The sequence below is a fragment of the Zalophus californianus genome, chromosome 10 (assembly GCF_009762305.2).
Source record: "Zalophus californianus isolate mZalCal1 chromosome 10, mZalCal1.pri.v2, whole genome shotgun sequence".
NCBI classification, from domain to species: Eukaryota; Metazoa; Chordata; class Mammalia; order Carnivora; family Otariidae; genus Zalophus; species Zalophus californianus.
In genome coordinates, this window is record NC_045604.1 from 48,358,738 (window position 1) to 48,376,085 (window position 17,348).

General features: G+C 38.0%; 1 protein-coding gene across 6 annotated transcripts in view; it reads left to right on the top strand.

Moving 5' to 3' along the window:
- ABL2 (ABL proto-oncogene 2, non-receptor tyrosine kinase) overlaps window positions 1-17,348 on the top strand; it is a 115,244-nt gene that overhangs the window by 67,523 nt on the left and 30,373 nt on the right. For 2 of the 6 annotated variants that reach the window (XM_027610728.2, XM_027610732.2), the window contains exon 1: window positions 14,873-15,003. The exons of the other annotated variants lie outside the window; for them this stretch is intronic. In XM_027610728.2, coding sequence (XP_027466529.2) covers window positions 14,886-15,003 — 118 coding nt within the window. In that variant the 5' untranslated portion in view covers window positions 14,873-14,885. Of the gene's footprint in view, window positions 1-14,872; window positions 15,004-17,348 lie in introns of those variants that run through there. 6 annotated transcript variants of the gene reach the window in all.

Sequence of the window (17,348 nt, forward strand, 5' to 3'; positions counted from 1 at the left end):
CTTGTACGTATGTGCTCCATAAATGGTAGCTGTCACAGTCCTACTGTAGAGGGCTAGAATTGCTTTGAGTCATTTTTAGTTTGCATGAAAACTTCATGCTGGTAGAAATTTGTAAACATTAATTTAAAAATCCTTGAGGGCCTTCTATGCGCAAGATACAGTGATTAATACAGAGGAAAATTAGTGATCATTGTTAAATGCAAACGTTTATGTTTAAAGAGTCTGATCTGATTGTGGCTGGGTGACCCTTTCCCCATTACATATCCTAATATTATCTCAAGACAACTATACCTTCAAACAGAGGGTAAAAGATAATAATGAGAAGTGGGTGCTGTTAGGTAGATGTTCTAAGAGGTGCTCTTAGAGCACAGGAATTCCTAAGTCCCACATTATATTACTCCCTTCATACAGGATCCTCTTTCAAGAATGACATCTGCATGTGGAACTAAGCAAGGCAGGATAACACTTTGTTAGCAAGAGTTTTGGCTTTGGACCCCAATGAAGAAATACAATTAGGTAGGATCAAATTATAGATCTTCCCTCTAGCTGCATGAAAAGACTATACCTTCTAATAAGAAAAAGAGGAAAACACAAGAGATGGGGAAAATGTGGCTTACTCAGTGTCTCGAATGTAATAAATTACAACAAGTCCTCCATTACCTTGAGGGTTGAGTTGAAAGCCAAGCTTCTGATTCAACTTTGTGAGGAAATGAAGATCTGGGAAGGGAGAGAGGAGCCTTCAACTTCTCTTTCGTAAAGACCAGTACATAATTAAGCATGCCACTTAAAAATAAAATTATAAGCTCCTTAGAATAAATCTCTGAACACTTTGAAAACTTTGTAGTTTGATTTTGACAACATGTAAGGACTGTTTATACTTTTGGGCAGTTGGTATTTTGGCCACAAAATGGGTAAACTACTTCAGGAATGGATCACATCTTGTGTTTTATTTTAAATTTTGTTCATCCTGGAAAATTAAAGTTATTTGTTTTATAAGTGTATAAAAACTACCTAGTGATGAAGTTTGCAGTGAAATTCCTTAAAACCGTATCACTTCTACAGATCCTGATCTTAGGGATCTGAATATCTAGAACAGAAATCTAAATGAAATAAATCAAATTTGCACTTTTCCCAAACAAATCTGTGGACTAAATTCCTTCTATTCCAAGTTTCCAAATCTTAAGTTATAGGAATTGGTAGGTTATGTTTTAATTTTATCCTTAAGGCTAAAATTGCTGTAAGACTATATATTAGGGAACATCTTTAGGAGTAAGATAAGGAAAAGGCTGGATTAAAATGTGTGAACATTATCAGTAATTATTTCTGGGTGATGGGATCATGACTGCTTTTAATTGTCTTCATTACTGTGTCTTTTAGTTTCTAAAATATGGGCAAGTATTGTTTCTATAATTAAAAAATGATGTGTCATCAAATAATTATTGAATACATGTTCTAGGAAAATAGATATGGATAAGACATAATCCCTGCCCTTACATGGGGGGGGAGGCTGGAGTCATACATTGCAAATAGTAGTACTTTGTATTTTTCTGTATTGTGCAATATTTCCTCCCCACAAATAACTACTAATAACAAAAATCGGTGTGATTGTGATGCAGTGTAGAGTTATAAACTTAATTTTAGGGGAGAGGGAGAATACTTTTGAGAACATTTAACAGAAGAAATATGAATTGTGTTAAATGAGTTCACTAGGTAACTGGAAAGGAAGATTGTAGGAGGAGAGAATTAGCAACAGCAAAGATTGAACAAATTGACATGTTCAGAGAACTGTTGGTAGAGTTGTAAGTGGTTGAAAAGAAGATACAAGATTGATGAGGAGAGGCAGGAGAGGCTAAGTGCCAGATCATGACAGATCTTTCTCATACCATGCTGAGACATTTGGAATTTAACTCTGCAGTAGAGAGCCCAAACCCTTAAAGGTGGTTTTTTGTTTTTTGTGTTTTTTTTAAGATTTATTTATTGGAGAGAAAGCACACACACATGAGCGTGGGTGAAGAGGGGCAGAGGAAGAGAGAGAGAAAGAAACCCGAGTAGACTCTGCCGTGGAGCCTGACACGGGGCTCAATCCTAGGACTCTGAGATCACCACCTGAGCTGAAACCAAGAGTCAGATGCTCAGCCAACTGCGTGCCCCCGCCCCCCCTGGAGCCCCCCAAACCCTTAAAGGTTTTAAGTAGGAACATAACTCTAGATGGTCTTGCCCTTTCAAAACACCATTTTAGAGGCAGTGTGGATATTAGATTGGAGCAGAATGAAACTAAAGTCAGGAAGATCAGGTGGTTGAATGTTGTAGCAGCTCAGGCAAGGAAATAAAGAGGGCATAAATGAGGACAGTGGTAAGGGATTTGAGAGAGATTTAGGAGCTGGAATCTGTAGGATAATAGTGTTAGAGGGAATTAGGGAAGAAAGAATTCTAGAATGATGATGAAGTTTCTGGATTAGATACCTGGGTGAATGGGTATGCCATTAACAACAGTAAGAACACACATGCATGCACACAGCTAAACTGGAAAAGAAATGACAACAGAAGTAGGAACAAAATGGGTTTTTGGTTCTTTTAGGATGTCTAAGTATACCTACCCATAGGCTATAGGAGTCAGCTGGCCAGGAGAGTGATTTGGGGTTGGTGGGATTTGGGAGCTATGGTAGGCTGAAAAGTGCCCCCTTAAAAGCTATCCGTGCCCTAATCCCTGGAACCTGTAAATGTTAGATGGCAAAAAAAGTGGGGAGGGGAGATGTCCTTATAGATGGAGAGATTATCTTGCGTTAATCTAAGCGAGCCCTAAATGCAATCAGTATCCCTATAAGAGGGAGACAGAGGGAGACTTCACATACAGAGGAGAAGATAGGAAGCTGGAGCAGAGAGATCTGAAGATGCTGATCTTGAAGATTGGAGTGATGTGGCCACAAACCAAGGGATGCTGGTAGCAACTGGAAACTAGAAGAGGCAAATGATGGATTCTCCGCTAGAGCCTCTAAAGGGGGCTGAGGCCTTGTCGATACCATTTTGTCCCAATGATACCGGTTTCTGACTTCTGGCCTCCAGAATTATGAGAGAATGCATTTCTGTTGTTTTAAGTCAAACAATTTGGTGATTTGTTAATAGCAGCCACAGGAAACTAATACAGGAGCTAATAGCCTAGAGTTTATGATTAATAGTAATGGCTATGAATGATTTCACCGAGGGAGGATGCATGGAAGAAGGAAAGAGAAATGATGATACAAGTTTTTGTTACCTGGTACCATCCAGAAATAAATGATTTTGGATTAAAGAGTATTTTGGCAACTGAATACAAAACCTTGTGATTATTGCCACTTTTTTAGTTGATAAAAAATGTCTTGATGGAATATTACTACTTTCCTTTGCCTTTTGTATAAAATGTTGAACCATGTTGACAACTCCTAAAATAATGTCCTCAGTGGATATACCTCAGTTATACTCTAGTCTTATAACTCTGGCTTTGAAGTGTCGATGTTACTTTTTATTCATTTTGCTCCAAACCAGAGTTAGATTTATTAGTGTCCTTTCCTATATCCTCTATTACTAGATAATTATCAATTCCCTTCTACAAAAGAATTCTTGAATCTGTCATTGCCTATTCCATGAACAGGCCCTTATTATCCTTGCTTAGTTTTCTGCAGCAAACTTTTAGTTTCTGTAAATGCAGGGGGTCCATCAGGAGCATTATAGACCAGTCTTCTTTATTTTTTTAAAAAGATTTATTTATTTAAGAGAGAGAGAGGGAGAGAGAGAGACAGACAGCACGCATGTGTGAGAAGGGGCAGAAAGAGAAAATCTTAAAACAGACTCCAAATGAGCCCGGAGCCTGACACCGGGTTCAATCCCATGAGATCATGACCTGATCTGAAACCAAGAGTTAGACACTTAACTGACTGAGCCACCTAGGCGCCCCAAATTTCACCGCCACCCCCCACCCCCGAGTAGGCTCCATGCCCAGCATGGAGTCCAATGTAGGGCTTGAACTCAGGACCTTGAGATCAAGAATCAGAACCTTAACTGACTGAACCACCCAGGTGTCCTAGAGCCGTCTTCTCTAAATAGCACAATCAATGTGTTACTACTTCTCACAAATCTACAGTGATTAACTGTTATATCCCAATATAGTGTGAATTCTTTTTTCTGGATGTTAAGGTTGTCTGTCATTTGGCCCACAAATATCTCACATTATTTGGCTAAGACACACATACATTTCCAGGCTTCTCTTCTCTTCTAATCAGGCCAAGTTTCTCATGCAGCAAAATCACTGAGCTGGATTAAGGAATGGGCCAGCTGGGCTCCTCTCCAGAGTGTCGATTTCTAAAGGTTCACTGGAAGTGTAACAGGGAGAAGAAGTTGTTTTCTAAAAATCCTCTCATAAAGGATATTATCTGTGATGTTGGGGAATATTTCATAAGCTGTTTGGGCTAGAGCCTGAGACCACCAAAGGGCAGGGGACAGTGCCTGCTGAGGTGGGTAGTTCTGGTTAGCTGCAGGGTCTTTTGCTGAGTCAGAACTCCTGAGTTTAGGGCCAGAGATGAATTATTCAGGACTACGTCTTCATTTCTGTTTTCCCTTCTTCCTTAGCGCAAACTTCAGGCTTCTTGCCGAGTAAATGTTGAATACATATTTAAGGAGTGTTGTTTTGAAGATGTATTAATTATTAGCCTACCCAGGTTCCCACATTCTTGGTCTGGTCTTGTAAAACTTACAATACTCAATGCTTTTTCTTCTCTGCGTGTGTGTGTGTGTGTGTGTGTGTGTGTGTGTTTATGGTCTTACCCCTTGCTTAGAAAAATGTGCTCTTCCTCTCTCTGTAACAGAAAACTTTGAGTCCAAAGTATGTTCACATCTTTGGTTTTGTAATTAGAGAAAGCTCCTACTCTAATAGGAACAAATGAGTCCTATTTGGACCTTCAAGTGTTTGGAGGATTTGGTTAAATATAGAGCATGCATTCTCAACAGGAGTGATAATAACTTAGGTATATACAGTGGTTTCTGACCCTCCAAAGCTCAGTGCTACCCTACCAAATCTTATCCTTTTAGTTTTTATTTTCTCTTGTTAGGGAGAAATTGAATTAAGTTACATTATTTAGTTAAGTTAAATGTAATTTTAGTCCTTAGCATAGTGGTAATGAAAATGAAAGTTTGAGAAACGCTGGTGTAGAGAAAGGGAAAAGATGCTGTTAATAGGTTTTATTTATTTATTTCTGGAACTGAATTTTTTAAATGAGTTAATCCTTTTTACCAGTCATTATTTATTAGTAAAACACTTTGCTGGGTTTCATTGGACAGAGAAACATAATGGTTCTGTACCTGTAGAAACTTAATATTATTGGAGGAAAAAAGACACTCAAAAAAGGAAGTAATAAATTATAGCAAATACACTCTAGACGATGTCCCAATATAGTATGACAGTTGCTGTTCTAGGCAAAGGCAGAGATTACTTAATCAGAAATGGTCAGAGAGGTCAGGTTCAGGGAGAATCTAGGAACTTGAGCTACACTTTGAAAGATAATACAGAATTTTTTTTAAAAGACTTTATTTATTTATTTGACAGAGAGAGAGATCACAAGCGGGGACGGGGGGCAGAGGGAGAGGGAGAAGCAGGCTCCCGGCTGAGCAGGGAGCCTGATGCGGGGCTCAATCCCAGGACCCTGGGATCATGACCTGAGCCGAAAGGCAGACGCCTAACGGACTAAGCCACCCAGGCGCCCCGCAGAATTTTTTTTTTTTTAAGATTTTATTTATTTATTTGAGACAGAGTGAGTGAAAGCGTGAGCAGGGTGGAGGGGCAGAGGGAGAAGGAGAAGCAGACTCCCCGCTGAGCAGGGAGCCCGATGCGGGACTGGATCCCAGGACCCTGGGATCATGACCTGAGCTGAAGGCAGATGTTTAACTGACTGAGCCACGCAGGTGTCCCGATAATACAGAATTTGAATAGACGCAGGAGGAGGGTAAGCATGGTCCTGATTAAAATAGCGTTTTTTGGTGGTTTTTTTTTTTTTTTTACTTTTATTTGCTCTTTTTATTTATTTTTTAAAAATTTTATTTTATTATTTTAATCACCATACATTACATCATTAGTTTTTGATGTAGTGTTCCATGATTCATTGTTTGCATATAACACCTAGTACTCCATTCAATACATGCCCTCTTTAATACCCATCACCAGGCTAACCTATCCCCCCACTCCCCTCCCCTCTAGAACCCTCAGTTTGTTTCTCAGAGTCCATAGTCTTTCATGGTTCGTCTCCCCCTCCGATTTCCCCCCTTCATTTTTCCCTTCCTACTATCTTCTTCTTCTTCTTCTTCTTCTTCTTTTTTTTTTTAACATATAATATATTATTTGTTTCAGAGGTACAGGTCTACTGATGAATCACAGACCTATACCTCTAAAATAGCGTTTTGATTTTTGTGACTTTTTGTGATATACTCAAATAGAGAGTATATGGGAGCTGGGGAGATCATCTATACTATTACTAACTGACCTTAAGAGGGTTACTTTTGCAAAAGTTTAGAGTTGCTTTTTTTCTGTACCTTTGACTTCTTATTAGCTATACAGTCTAACTCAAACCCAAAACATTTATTCTTATCTTTTAATAGATGTCTTTTCCAGGCAGGAACGCACCCCTTTTAGATTACAGAACGAACTAAAGTTTTAAGTTATGGTATCAGGTTTTCCACTAAGCACTTTACATGCGTTTAATCTCATTTAAGGACTCCGTAAAAGTACTTAACCATTTTCTTCCTGCTTTACGAATGAAGATTTTATGCTCAGATATTGTAAATAACCAAGTTGACACCTCACTTTTTGAATGGCAGAGCCCAGGGCTACTTAATAGAGGGCCTGAGCTCTTGGATTAAGAAAAACATACAAAAAACTTAACATTAGGGATTGGTTTTGTAATGAGAGGCCAAGTTTTGTTCCTAAAGCCTTGAGTTCATAAAAGGAAAGGTAAGGAGATGAAAACTAAGAGTGAAGTAGCATGACATGGAATTGGTGCTGTGCTTTCTTAGAATTCTAGTCAGCTGCTGTGTTGGGAGGCAGAGGGGCGAGGGTTAATAGCAGGCAGGACTGTGGCAACTGCCACCCTGGAGATCATCTGGTTCTGACACTAGCTTTGTTTTCTTCATCTCAATAATAATGGAATTGAACATGTTTTAAGGTCTACCATTCCATCCCAAAATATTACTTGAAAGACCCCTGTCTTAGAAGTACCTGTGTGTGCACTGGATTCTGTACTGCTGTCTGTCTGATGCTGATAGGAAAAGTGATAGGTGGGCTGTTGGGGGATAGTTCATCTGGTGTGACTGTCCATTCGAAGAATACATGCTGTTATAAAAATGATAGCTCCAATTGTGAGGTGTTTGAAATTGAGGGCCTACATAGGGAAGAATCAGAATTTTTTCTCTGCCATCTCTAGAGGTAAGAGTGCTACTAGAAGTTATATTTTGTATATTTCCCATTTGTTTATTTTGATTTACTGCCTGTGCCTCTAATAGCTTGCAAAATAGGAAACATAACAGCAAAAGAAATGAGAAATAAGGAATAAGTTGCTGTGTAGTTAGCAAAAGAAATGGGAAGTGAATTGTGAATTTAACAAGTTACTGTTTGCCTTTAAAATAAAAAGACATATAAACACCTTGGTGAAATGAAGATTTATACATCGTTGTGAGTGTAAAGTGGTAAAACTTTTTGGAAAGTGGTTTGGAAATATGTATCATGAGTGTTGAAATTTCCTTTGACTAGAAAATTTGTTCTAATGAGGTCATGTTAATCAGAGAAAAATTGGGGTTATGAAGTACATATAGGTATTATTAGGTGACTTGTAACTAGGTACATGTAAGTGTTATTGGAAATGGTGGTACCTCTGCAAGATGAAATATATATAACCATTAAAAAGAAGATTTTGAAGATTTATAAGAATATGGGGAAATTTTTGATATATAGCTTATAAAAGCAATGAATACTCTTATGTACGCATTTATTAACATGTCAGCAGTAGTTAACCCTGTCGATCCTTCCCTCCTTCCGCATACAGTCCCCCTTTTCAGCTTTTGGTGTTTTCCTTCCTTGCTGACTGTTCTTAGTCTCCTTTGCTGACTTCTCCTCTTTCTGTTTGCTCTCTAAATGTGGCTGTTCTTTAGGGCTTAGTACTGGATCCTGAACTTCAAAAAATTTTTTTAACTAACATGTAGTAAAATCAACTCTTTTGGGGCAGGTACAGTTCTGTGAGTTTTAGCCCATGCATAGATATGTGTAACCACCACCACTCTCGGGAAACAGAATAGCCATATCATTTTCCCCAGATGTCCATTGGCTCACTTTGTAGTTACACTTTCCCTACTCCTGACCCCTGGCAACCACAGTGGTTTTGTCTTCTGGAGAATTTTTGCTTGCTTTTTTTTTTTAAGTTTTATTTATTTATTTATTTGACAGAGAGAGGCACAGTGAGAGAGAGAACACAAGCAGGGGGAGTGGGAGAGGGAGAAACAGGCTTCCTGCCGAACAGGGAGCCAGATGCGGGGCTTGATCCCAGGACCCTGGGACCATGACCTGAGCCGAAGGCAGACGCGTAATGACTGAGCCACCCAGGTGCCCCAGAACGTATGCTTTCAATACCAGCTTCTTTGGGAAGCTCGGCATAATGCCTTTGAGATCCATTCTGGTTGTTGTATCAGTAGTTCATTCCTTTTTTATTGCTGAGTGGTATTCCATTGTATGGACATACTACAGTTTGTTCATCCATTAAAGGACATGTAGATTATTTCCAGTTTGGGGTGGTTAGGAATAGAGCTGCCATAAGTATTTATATATAGGTTTTTGTTTGAATGTAGGTTTTCATTTCTCCGGGACAGATACTTAGGAGTGGTATTGCTGGGTCATATAAGTGATGTTTTACAAGAAATTGCCAGATTGCTTTCTAGATTGGCTGTACCATTTGGCATTTCACCCCAGCAATTTATGAGAGTTCCAGTTGGCTTGCATCTGTAGTTACCACCTGGTATTCTTACTGTTTTTAAGTTAGTCACTCTAATACATGTGTAGTGGTATCTCATTGTGGTTTTAATTTGCATTTCTTTAATGGTTGCTGATGTTGAGCATCTTGTCATTCCTGTATTATCTTTGTTGAAGAGAATTTTTATCCATTTTTAAATTGAGTGGTTTGTTTTCATACTGTTGAGTTTGAGAGTTCTTGATATATTCTGGATCTGTATCCTTTGTCAGACATATAACTTGCAGATATTTTCTCCTGTCTGTGGCTTATCGTTGATTCTTAACAATATCTTTCAGAGAACAAAAGTCTGATTTTGCTTGTTTTGTACCTTTTGTGCTTTGAGAAAAATAGCTTTATTGAGCTATGATTTCCATTTCCTAAAACTTAAGTTTTAAAAGATATATAATTTTTTAAAAATGTACATAGTTGTGTAACCCTTACCACAATCCAGTTTTAGAGGATTTCCATCACCCAAAAGCTTCCTTGTACTATTTTATAGTCAGTTGGCAATCGTACCCCAGTCCCAGGTAACCACTAATTTGCTTTCTGTCTCTATATACATGTTCTTTTGGGTATTTCATATGAATGGAATCATGCAATATGTAGACTTTAAATCTGGCCTTTTTCACATAGCATAATGTTTTTAATGCTAATGTTTAAATCCACATATAAAATTCACCCATTTAAAGTATATGATTCAGTGGTTTTAGTGTAAAGTTCTTCAGCCATCAGTACAGTCTACTCTTATGTTTCATCACCCCAAAAAGAAACCCCATAGCCATTAGCAATCATTCCATATTCCTTTTCACATCCCGACCCTAGGCTACCACTAATCTACTTTCTGTCTCTATGGATTTACCAATTCTAGACCTTTCATCTAAATGGAATCACACCAACATGTGTTCATTTTGACTGGCTTCTTTCATTTGGCATGTTTTCAAGGTTCATCTATGTTATAACATGTTTTAGTACTTCCTTTTTATTGCTGAGCTGTTTTATTTATCCATTTATTAATTGATGGGACATTTCGGTTGTTTCCACTTTTGGCTATTATTAATAATGCTATGAAGGTTCATACACAGGTTTTTCTGTGGACATAAGTTTTCATCCTTTTATTTTTAACCGACTTCTATGGTTATATTTGAAGTGAGTTTCTTTTAGATAGTCTATAGTTGGATCATACATATCTACTATGACAAACTAGCTTATAATTATATTTAGGTCATTTTCATTTAATGTTAACCATTCATATGCTTGGATTTAGGTCTACCATATTATTTTTCTGTTATTTCTTCTCTTTCCCTTTCCTGCTTTGTCTTGGATTATTAACATGTCTTTTTAATATTCATATTCACTTATCTGTTGTTTCTGGCTGTATTTCTTTGTATAGGTTTTCCTGTGGTTGCTGTAGGGATTTCAATATACATAGTGAACTTTTCACACTACTTAGATTCAGTATTTTGCCACCTCAGTTGAAATACGGGAACCTTGCCCTCATACAGATTTTTCTTTTCCCTGTGTTATATAGTTGTCATATATTATATCTACATGCATTGAGAAGTCCCTACCGATGGTGTTACACTGTGTGCTTTCAACTATCGTATATTAAGAACTCAATAGTCTGTTGTTTACCATCATTATTTCTTTTATTCCTAATGTTCCAAAATTTCCTACTGGTAAAATTTCCATTATGTCTGAATTGAATTCTTTTAGAGCAGGTCTACTGGCAACAAGTTCTTCCCTTTACTGAGGATGTCTTTATTTCATCTTCATTTCTGAAGGATATTTTCTGTGGACATAGAATTTTGGGTTGACGGTTTTTTCTCTAAGCACTTAATGTTTTCTCACTTCTTTCTAGCCTCCATGGTTTCAAACGAGAAATCTGCAGAATTCCAGTCATGATTCCCCGTTAAGCATGATCCTGCACTTTCATCTGACTGTAGTCTCCCTAAGTAATCTCATCCAGATGCATGGTTTTAGATACCCTCTTTATGCTGATGTCTGCAGCCCAGGATCTTCTCTGAGCTACAGATTTATATATCAAGGTGTTTAATTATATCCCTCACATATACTTGTCTGCAGTGGAACTTTTGATTTATACTGCTGTTGCTTTTGAGTGAATTACATGGCCATCTGCCCATTCACTCAAGCCTGCAGCTTGGCAGCCATTCTTTATTTTTACCCTGTCTCTTCTTATTTTATATCCAAGTAATCTGCAAGCCCTGTCAGTTCCATCTCTAAACCGGATTTTTAAGTTCTTCGACTTTTCTTTGTCTTCATGACCCCGTTCTTTTCGAAGCCAACCTGAACCCATTCCTGAACTACTGCATATTTACCTATTTCTAATTTTGTTTCTTATCTAATCCATTTTTTTTCCACCCTGTAGCCAGAGTGGTCTTTTACCAAATGGGAGTTGGAACATATGATCTCCCTCCTTAAAACTGTTCATGGGTTTCCATTGTACTTGGAAAAGAATTCTAAATTTTTATGGGCTTGGTCTGGCCGTCCGGATGGTCTTACTAACTTCTTTTCATGCTTCTCTTCTGACTTTCTCAATTACAGCCACACTTTGCATTTCCTCTGCATGGCAAGTAAGTTCTTTCCTGCTTTCAGATTTTTGCACTTGCTACATTATCCCGGCTTAGATTCTTTGGCTTTCAGCATTTGCTTAAGTGTCACCATCTTTTTCCTTCTTTCTTTCTTCTTGATTTTGTTTATTTGAGAGAGAGAGAGAGAATGAGCAGGAGAGGGGCAGAGGGAGAAGGAGAAGCAAGAGCAGGGAGCCTGACAAGGACCCTGGGGATCATGACCTTAGCTAAAGGCAGACCCTTAACTGACTGAGCCACCCAGGCACCCCTCACCTTCTTTAAAGTAGTGAAATTCCTCCCCAACCCGTTATCTTCATCTCTTATGGACTTTATTTCTTGCCTAGCACCTCATATTTCCTGCCTAGTGAAGTGCTTTTTGCACATAGTAGCTACTCAAGAAATATTGGCTGAATGAATGAAACATTATGCAGATTAAAAGGGCCAAATGCAAAGGTATCAATGTTATTTTAATAATATAACAATTGGGGCTGTAGAAGTGGGTGATGTGTTGTCTTTTTATTTATAGTTTCCAAATTTTCTATAATGAGCATGTGTCACTTTTATAAACTGAAAACAATTTAAAAAATAACATGTCTTTCTAATAGTTTGGGGTTTAATCTTAGGTTTCAAACGTATCAATTTTTGGTGATCAGTTTTACGTGCATTTTTTTTCTTTTCTTTTTTTTAAGATTTTATTTTATTTGAGAGACAGAGAGCATGAGAGGGGGGAGGGTCCAAGGGAGAAGCGGACTCTGCTGAGCAAGGAGCCGATGCGGGACACGATCCCAGGACTCCAGGATCATGACCTGAGCCGAAGGCAGTTGCTTAACCAACTGAGCCACCCAGGTGCCCCCTACGTGCATTCTTTTTCATTTTATTCTTTAAACTGTTTAAAAGCTATTAGATGGTTTAGATAGTTATAAGCAGCATAGAATCACAAAAGTATTTATTTTCTTTATATTATACTTTCATAGTGTCAATTTTTCTAGTTTTCTGATTTGTAACTATTAATTATTGGTAATTTGAAGAGCAGATTTACTGACTAGTAAATTATATGGTATGGAATATAGGTATGTATAGAATATGGATTATGGAGCTCCTTTCCATTTTATTTTTAAAGATTATCTAGGGAAGGAGAAATTCGACCTGGTATTTGAAACACTGAGTCATTAATTGAGGTAACCATTAATCATTTAACTCTTGCTTTTCCCATGATGTTAACAATACTGGCTTTATAAAAGGTTAATTTCATTGAAAGTATAAGCTTTGTTTTTTTTAAGCTATTAATAATTAGCTACTTCAGAGGCATTCTTTCTCTAAGATTACATTATAATTTTGTTTCAACTTTAGCGAAGGCTGTTTCAGTCCTGGTATATTATAATTTTATCCTGTTTCCTTTATGGACCTGAAACATAGCACAGTGGCTGGTAATAGTAGGTGCTTATTAAATATTGATCAATGAGTTTTCTTAGCTGTACAGTTAGAAGTATTTTTTTTTTAAGATTTTATTTATTTGAGAGAGACAGAGAGAGTGGACACGAGCAGGGGTGAGAGGCAGAGGGAGAAGGAGAAGCAGACTCCCGGCTGAGCAGGGCACCTGATGTGGCACTTGATCCCAGAACCCTGGGATCATGACCTGAGCCGAAGGCAGATGCTTAACTGACTGAGCCACCCAGGCGCCCAGTTAGAAACATTCTTGTGTTATTTCAGTAGATAATACCACTAAATAACTCAGTGTATTATTTGCAGATTTTACTAAATTCTCAACAAGGTACTCTCATCTTCAGATTTTTACATTTTATTTAACTTTGTTCCTATATATTAGTAAAGATTTGCTTTTAAAAGTTTTAACATTCAGAAGTTTTCAACACTGTCATACCATGTTTTTATTTATTTTAAAAAAATTTATTTTTATCTTAAGTTTATTTAAGTAATCTCTACACCCAACGTGGGCTCAAACTCACCACCTGAAATCAAGAGTTGCACACTCTTTTGGGGCACCTGGGTGGTGCAGTCGGTTAACCGTCAGACTCTTATTTTCAGTTCAGGTCGTCTTCTTGGGGCCTTGATGTCAGGATTGTGAGATAAAGCCGTGTCCAGCTCCACGCTTGGCAAGGAGTCTGCTTGAGATTCCCTCTCCCTCTGCCCCTCCTGCTCATGCTCCCTCTCTCTAATGGATAAATAAATCTTAAAAAAAAAAAAAGGTCACATGCTCTTCCAGCTGAGCCAGCTACGCCCCTAAAATTTTATCTGTTTTTTAAATTGAAGTCTAATTGACACAATGTTGCATTAGTTTCAGGTGTATACAGAGTGATTGAACAAGTTTATATGCTATGCTGTGCCCCCCCCAAGTGTAGTTATATGTCGCCACACAGTGCTAGCACAGTGACATTGACTGTATTCCCTACACTGTACCTTTCATCCCCGTGACTTATTTATTGCATAACTGGAAACCTGTGTCACCCACCCATCCCCCCTCCCCCCACCCCTCCCCCACCCCCGACAGCCATCAGATCTCTGTATAGGTCTGTTTCTGCTTTTCGTTTGTTTATTCGTTTGTTTTGTTTTTTAGATTTCACATTTAAGTGAAATCATATGGTATTTGTCTTTCTCTGAGTAATTTCACTTAGCATAACGCCCTCTAGGTCTCTCCATGTTGTCGCAATCATGCCGTATTTTTTTTATGCCATATTTTTAACTGTATTAAGCTGTAGAGCCAAATGTTAGTGAAGGCAGTTATTTCCTGGTTTCTGTGCTCATGAATCAGATTGTAACTATTTCTTTGACTTTGGATTTGTGGTTACTTGAGCTAATTTAAGTGATGCAAAAGATGAGTCTCCTTAGGGCGTTTCCTCTTTTAAAAGTGTATTTGGTGTTTTATTGTAAACAGGTTTTCTCCAAGGAAACTTTTTTCTACAGGCTTACTTCATCATCCATTTAGGAACAAAATCCCATCAATATGTACTGACTGATCCCTACATATTTTATTATTTGTGACTCATGTGTTTTCCTTTTTATTTTACTTATTTTTTCAAAACATTCCCAGAGGATCTTCTAAATAACCCTGTTCTGACTCAGTCTTTGCTGATTACTAGACATTTTCCTTTAGGTTACTCCCCACCCACTTGGGGACTTGTAAATGCTTACCCTCCTATTGGTTCCCTCTGGCCACTGAGTACATGAGTAAACGCCACATGCATGTGGTATTGCTTGTCAGGGAGTGGAATTCTAAGACTTCTCTACACAGAACAGTTTAACTTTTGTGCTTCTGGGCAGAGGAATGGTCCTTGGAACAGTCCTGCTTCCACCCAATAGTTATGGCAGAGATCAGGACACGTTGTCGCTTTGCTGCCTGTGTAGTAGTGAGGCCTCAGACACTGCTGTACCCAACTTGACAGGTATGGTTCAGAGGTGATAGGTTGGGGGGGGGGTAGATAATCACAGCAGTCAAGCGTGAACGGAGATTTCAAAAAAATTCTCTCCTTTACTGTCCTCATTGTTGGCCGGTGAAGTTATAATTATGTGCTTTGTTTCTGGTATTTCATAGTAGGATCTCAGTAAGAACTTACTGAAAGAACGAACAAGTGAATAATAGGTAATATTTTGTGGTGTTAAGATATATGGCTTGATATGAAGAACTTAAGCTATATTGAGAACTGTTGAATGATTTATCCAACCACTTTACATAGTTTTTAAAAGAGGTATTAAAAAGTAGTGGTTTCTTAGAGAATAAGCAATCAGATAAAGTAGAATTCTGGCAAGATAAGGATTTGTAAAATGCTTGGAAATAAATGCCTCAACTGAAAAAATTTTATATTTATTTCTCCAGTTACTTACCTGACAAATTTCTAATTAAAATGATGAAAGTTATTGAATGACTAATTGGTGACAGTGTTTTTTAATAAAATTAAACATTAAATTTAGGAATTATCTCTGGATTTGAGTCTGAGTCTTATTCAGGATTTTAACTTGTTTAATCCTGGTAATATACTTTGTACAAACTGCTATTTCTATGTTTTGCCTTATTTTTATCGTCTTCTGCAAGTCTATCAGAAAAAAAGTAATAAAATTGCCTTCACTTAATCATATTTCTCTTACTTGGGTCCTGTTTACATAAGTGAAAATCAAGTCTTCTTGTTGTCTCATCTTAAGTCCGTGATCTACCTCAGTAACAGCGATTAATGAAAGATTAACCCACTAAGGCACCTAATATATAGTAGTCACTTCACATTGTTCATAAAAACCCATTCCCAGCCTTCACGCTTGCATTTGTGCGGGTACAGTACATCTGAAGCATCCAGCTGTGTCTGTTTTAAGCTAATGAAAATGGCATAGATTAGACCCACTGGATAACACTGTGACATTTACTTGCCCTTCCTATAGGCTTTTTTTTTTTTTTTTTGGCCTTTATTCCTTGGCTTGTTCTCCTGCATTTAGTTCTTTAACTCTTTATGATTTAATACATGTTCATTCTTGGCCTCAGGAAAATGTTATGCTGTTTTTTGTCTCTGAAATATTTTCCCTTTTGTTTGGTGCTAGCAGATAGGATGGTGTTTAAGTGGATATCCTGTGCAGATGGATTGTACAGGAAATTGACCCTTAGTTCTCTGAGAACAAAAGCATGAGTGGGAAGAAAGAAGAAAGGAAGGAAATAAGATCTTTGACTTGACCAAAAAGATCATAGAAGCAGGGATGGGAAGACAGGGAGTGGGGAATAAAAAGTATTGTTTTCCAAGTCATGGTTCTTTTAGTACTTTGGCCTCAAAAATTGCTTTTATCCTGTATTTGTTGTTTTGTATATTTGAGAAATGTACAGTGTTGTTTGGCCTATATACATCTTTGTAAATTTACATCAAATTGTGCTCTTTGCCTTTTTTCAAATAACATGGTTTTTAAGAAGCTGAACTTGCCTTTAACAAACCTCCCTTGAGCTGACGGAGCTTGTCTCCAGTACAGATGAATCGCATGTCCTTGCATGTTGACAGCCTGTCACTCTGTCATCGGTGCACAATTCCTGCTCATCTAATTTAAATGCCTTCTCTTCTCTGAAACCTTTTTTGATCCAGAGTTTTGTTTTCTGTTCTGTCCTCTCATAGCAGTACAGCATGTGAGTATAACAGTACATATGATTCCTTGCTTTTTGAGAGACTCTTATATACATGCACTATTCTGAGTGCTTGGAATTTATCAGTGAACAAAGCAGGCAAAAATCCTTGTCCTCATAAAATTGATATTCTGGTTGGGGGGAGTTAGATAATATACATAAATATAATAGGTAAATTATATCGTTTGTGGTAATAAGAGCTATGGAGAGAACATAGGGAAGGAGACATGGGGGGAGGTGGGAGTGTTGTCAGGAATAGCCCCATTTTAAAATAGGAGAGTCAGAGAATGCTGTACCAAGAGGGTCACATTTGAGTGAAGTGAATGTCTTGGGGGAGGAATTTTTTAGACAGAAGAAATAGCCAGTACAGAAATCCTGAGACAGGAGGGTGCCTACCTTGTTCAAGTAATAGCAGGGACGCCAGTGTCCAGAATGAGGTAAACTGGGGGAGGGAGTGTAGGCAAGTATGGGCAAGACAAGTTGTGAAGAGCCTCACAGGCTCTCATAAGGCTTTTGCTTTTTACTCTAAGGTAGGGAACCATCAAAGAGTTTGCTGTGGAGGAGGAACACAGTCTGACTTATGCTTTAAAAACTGGCTGGAATGTTGAGAATAGACCGAGAACAAGGCTCGAAGTGTGG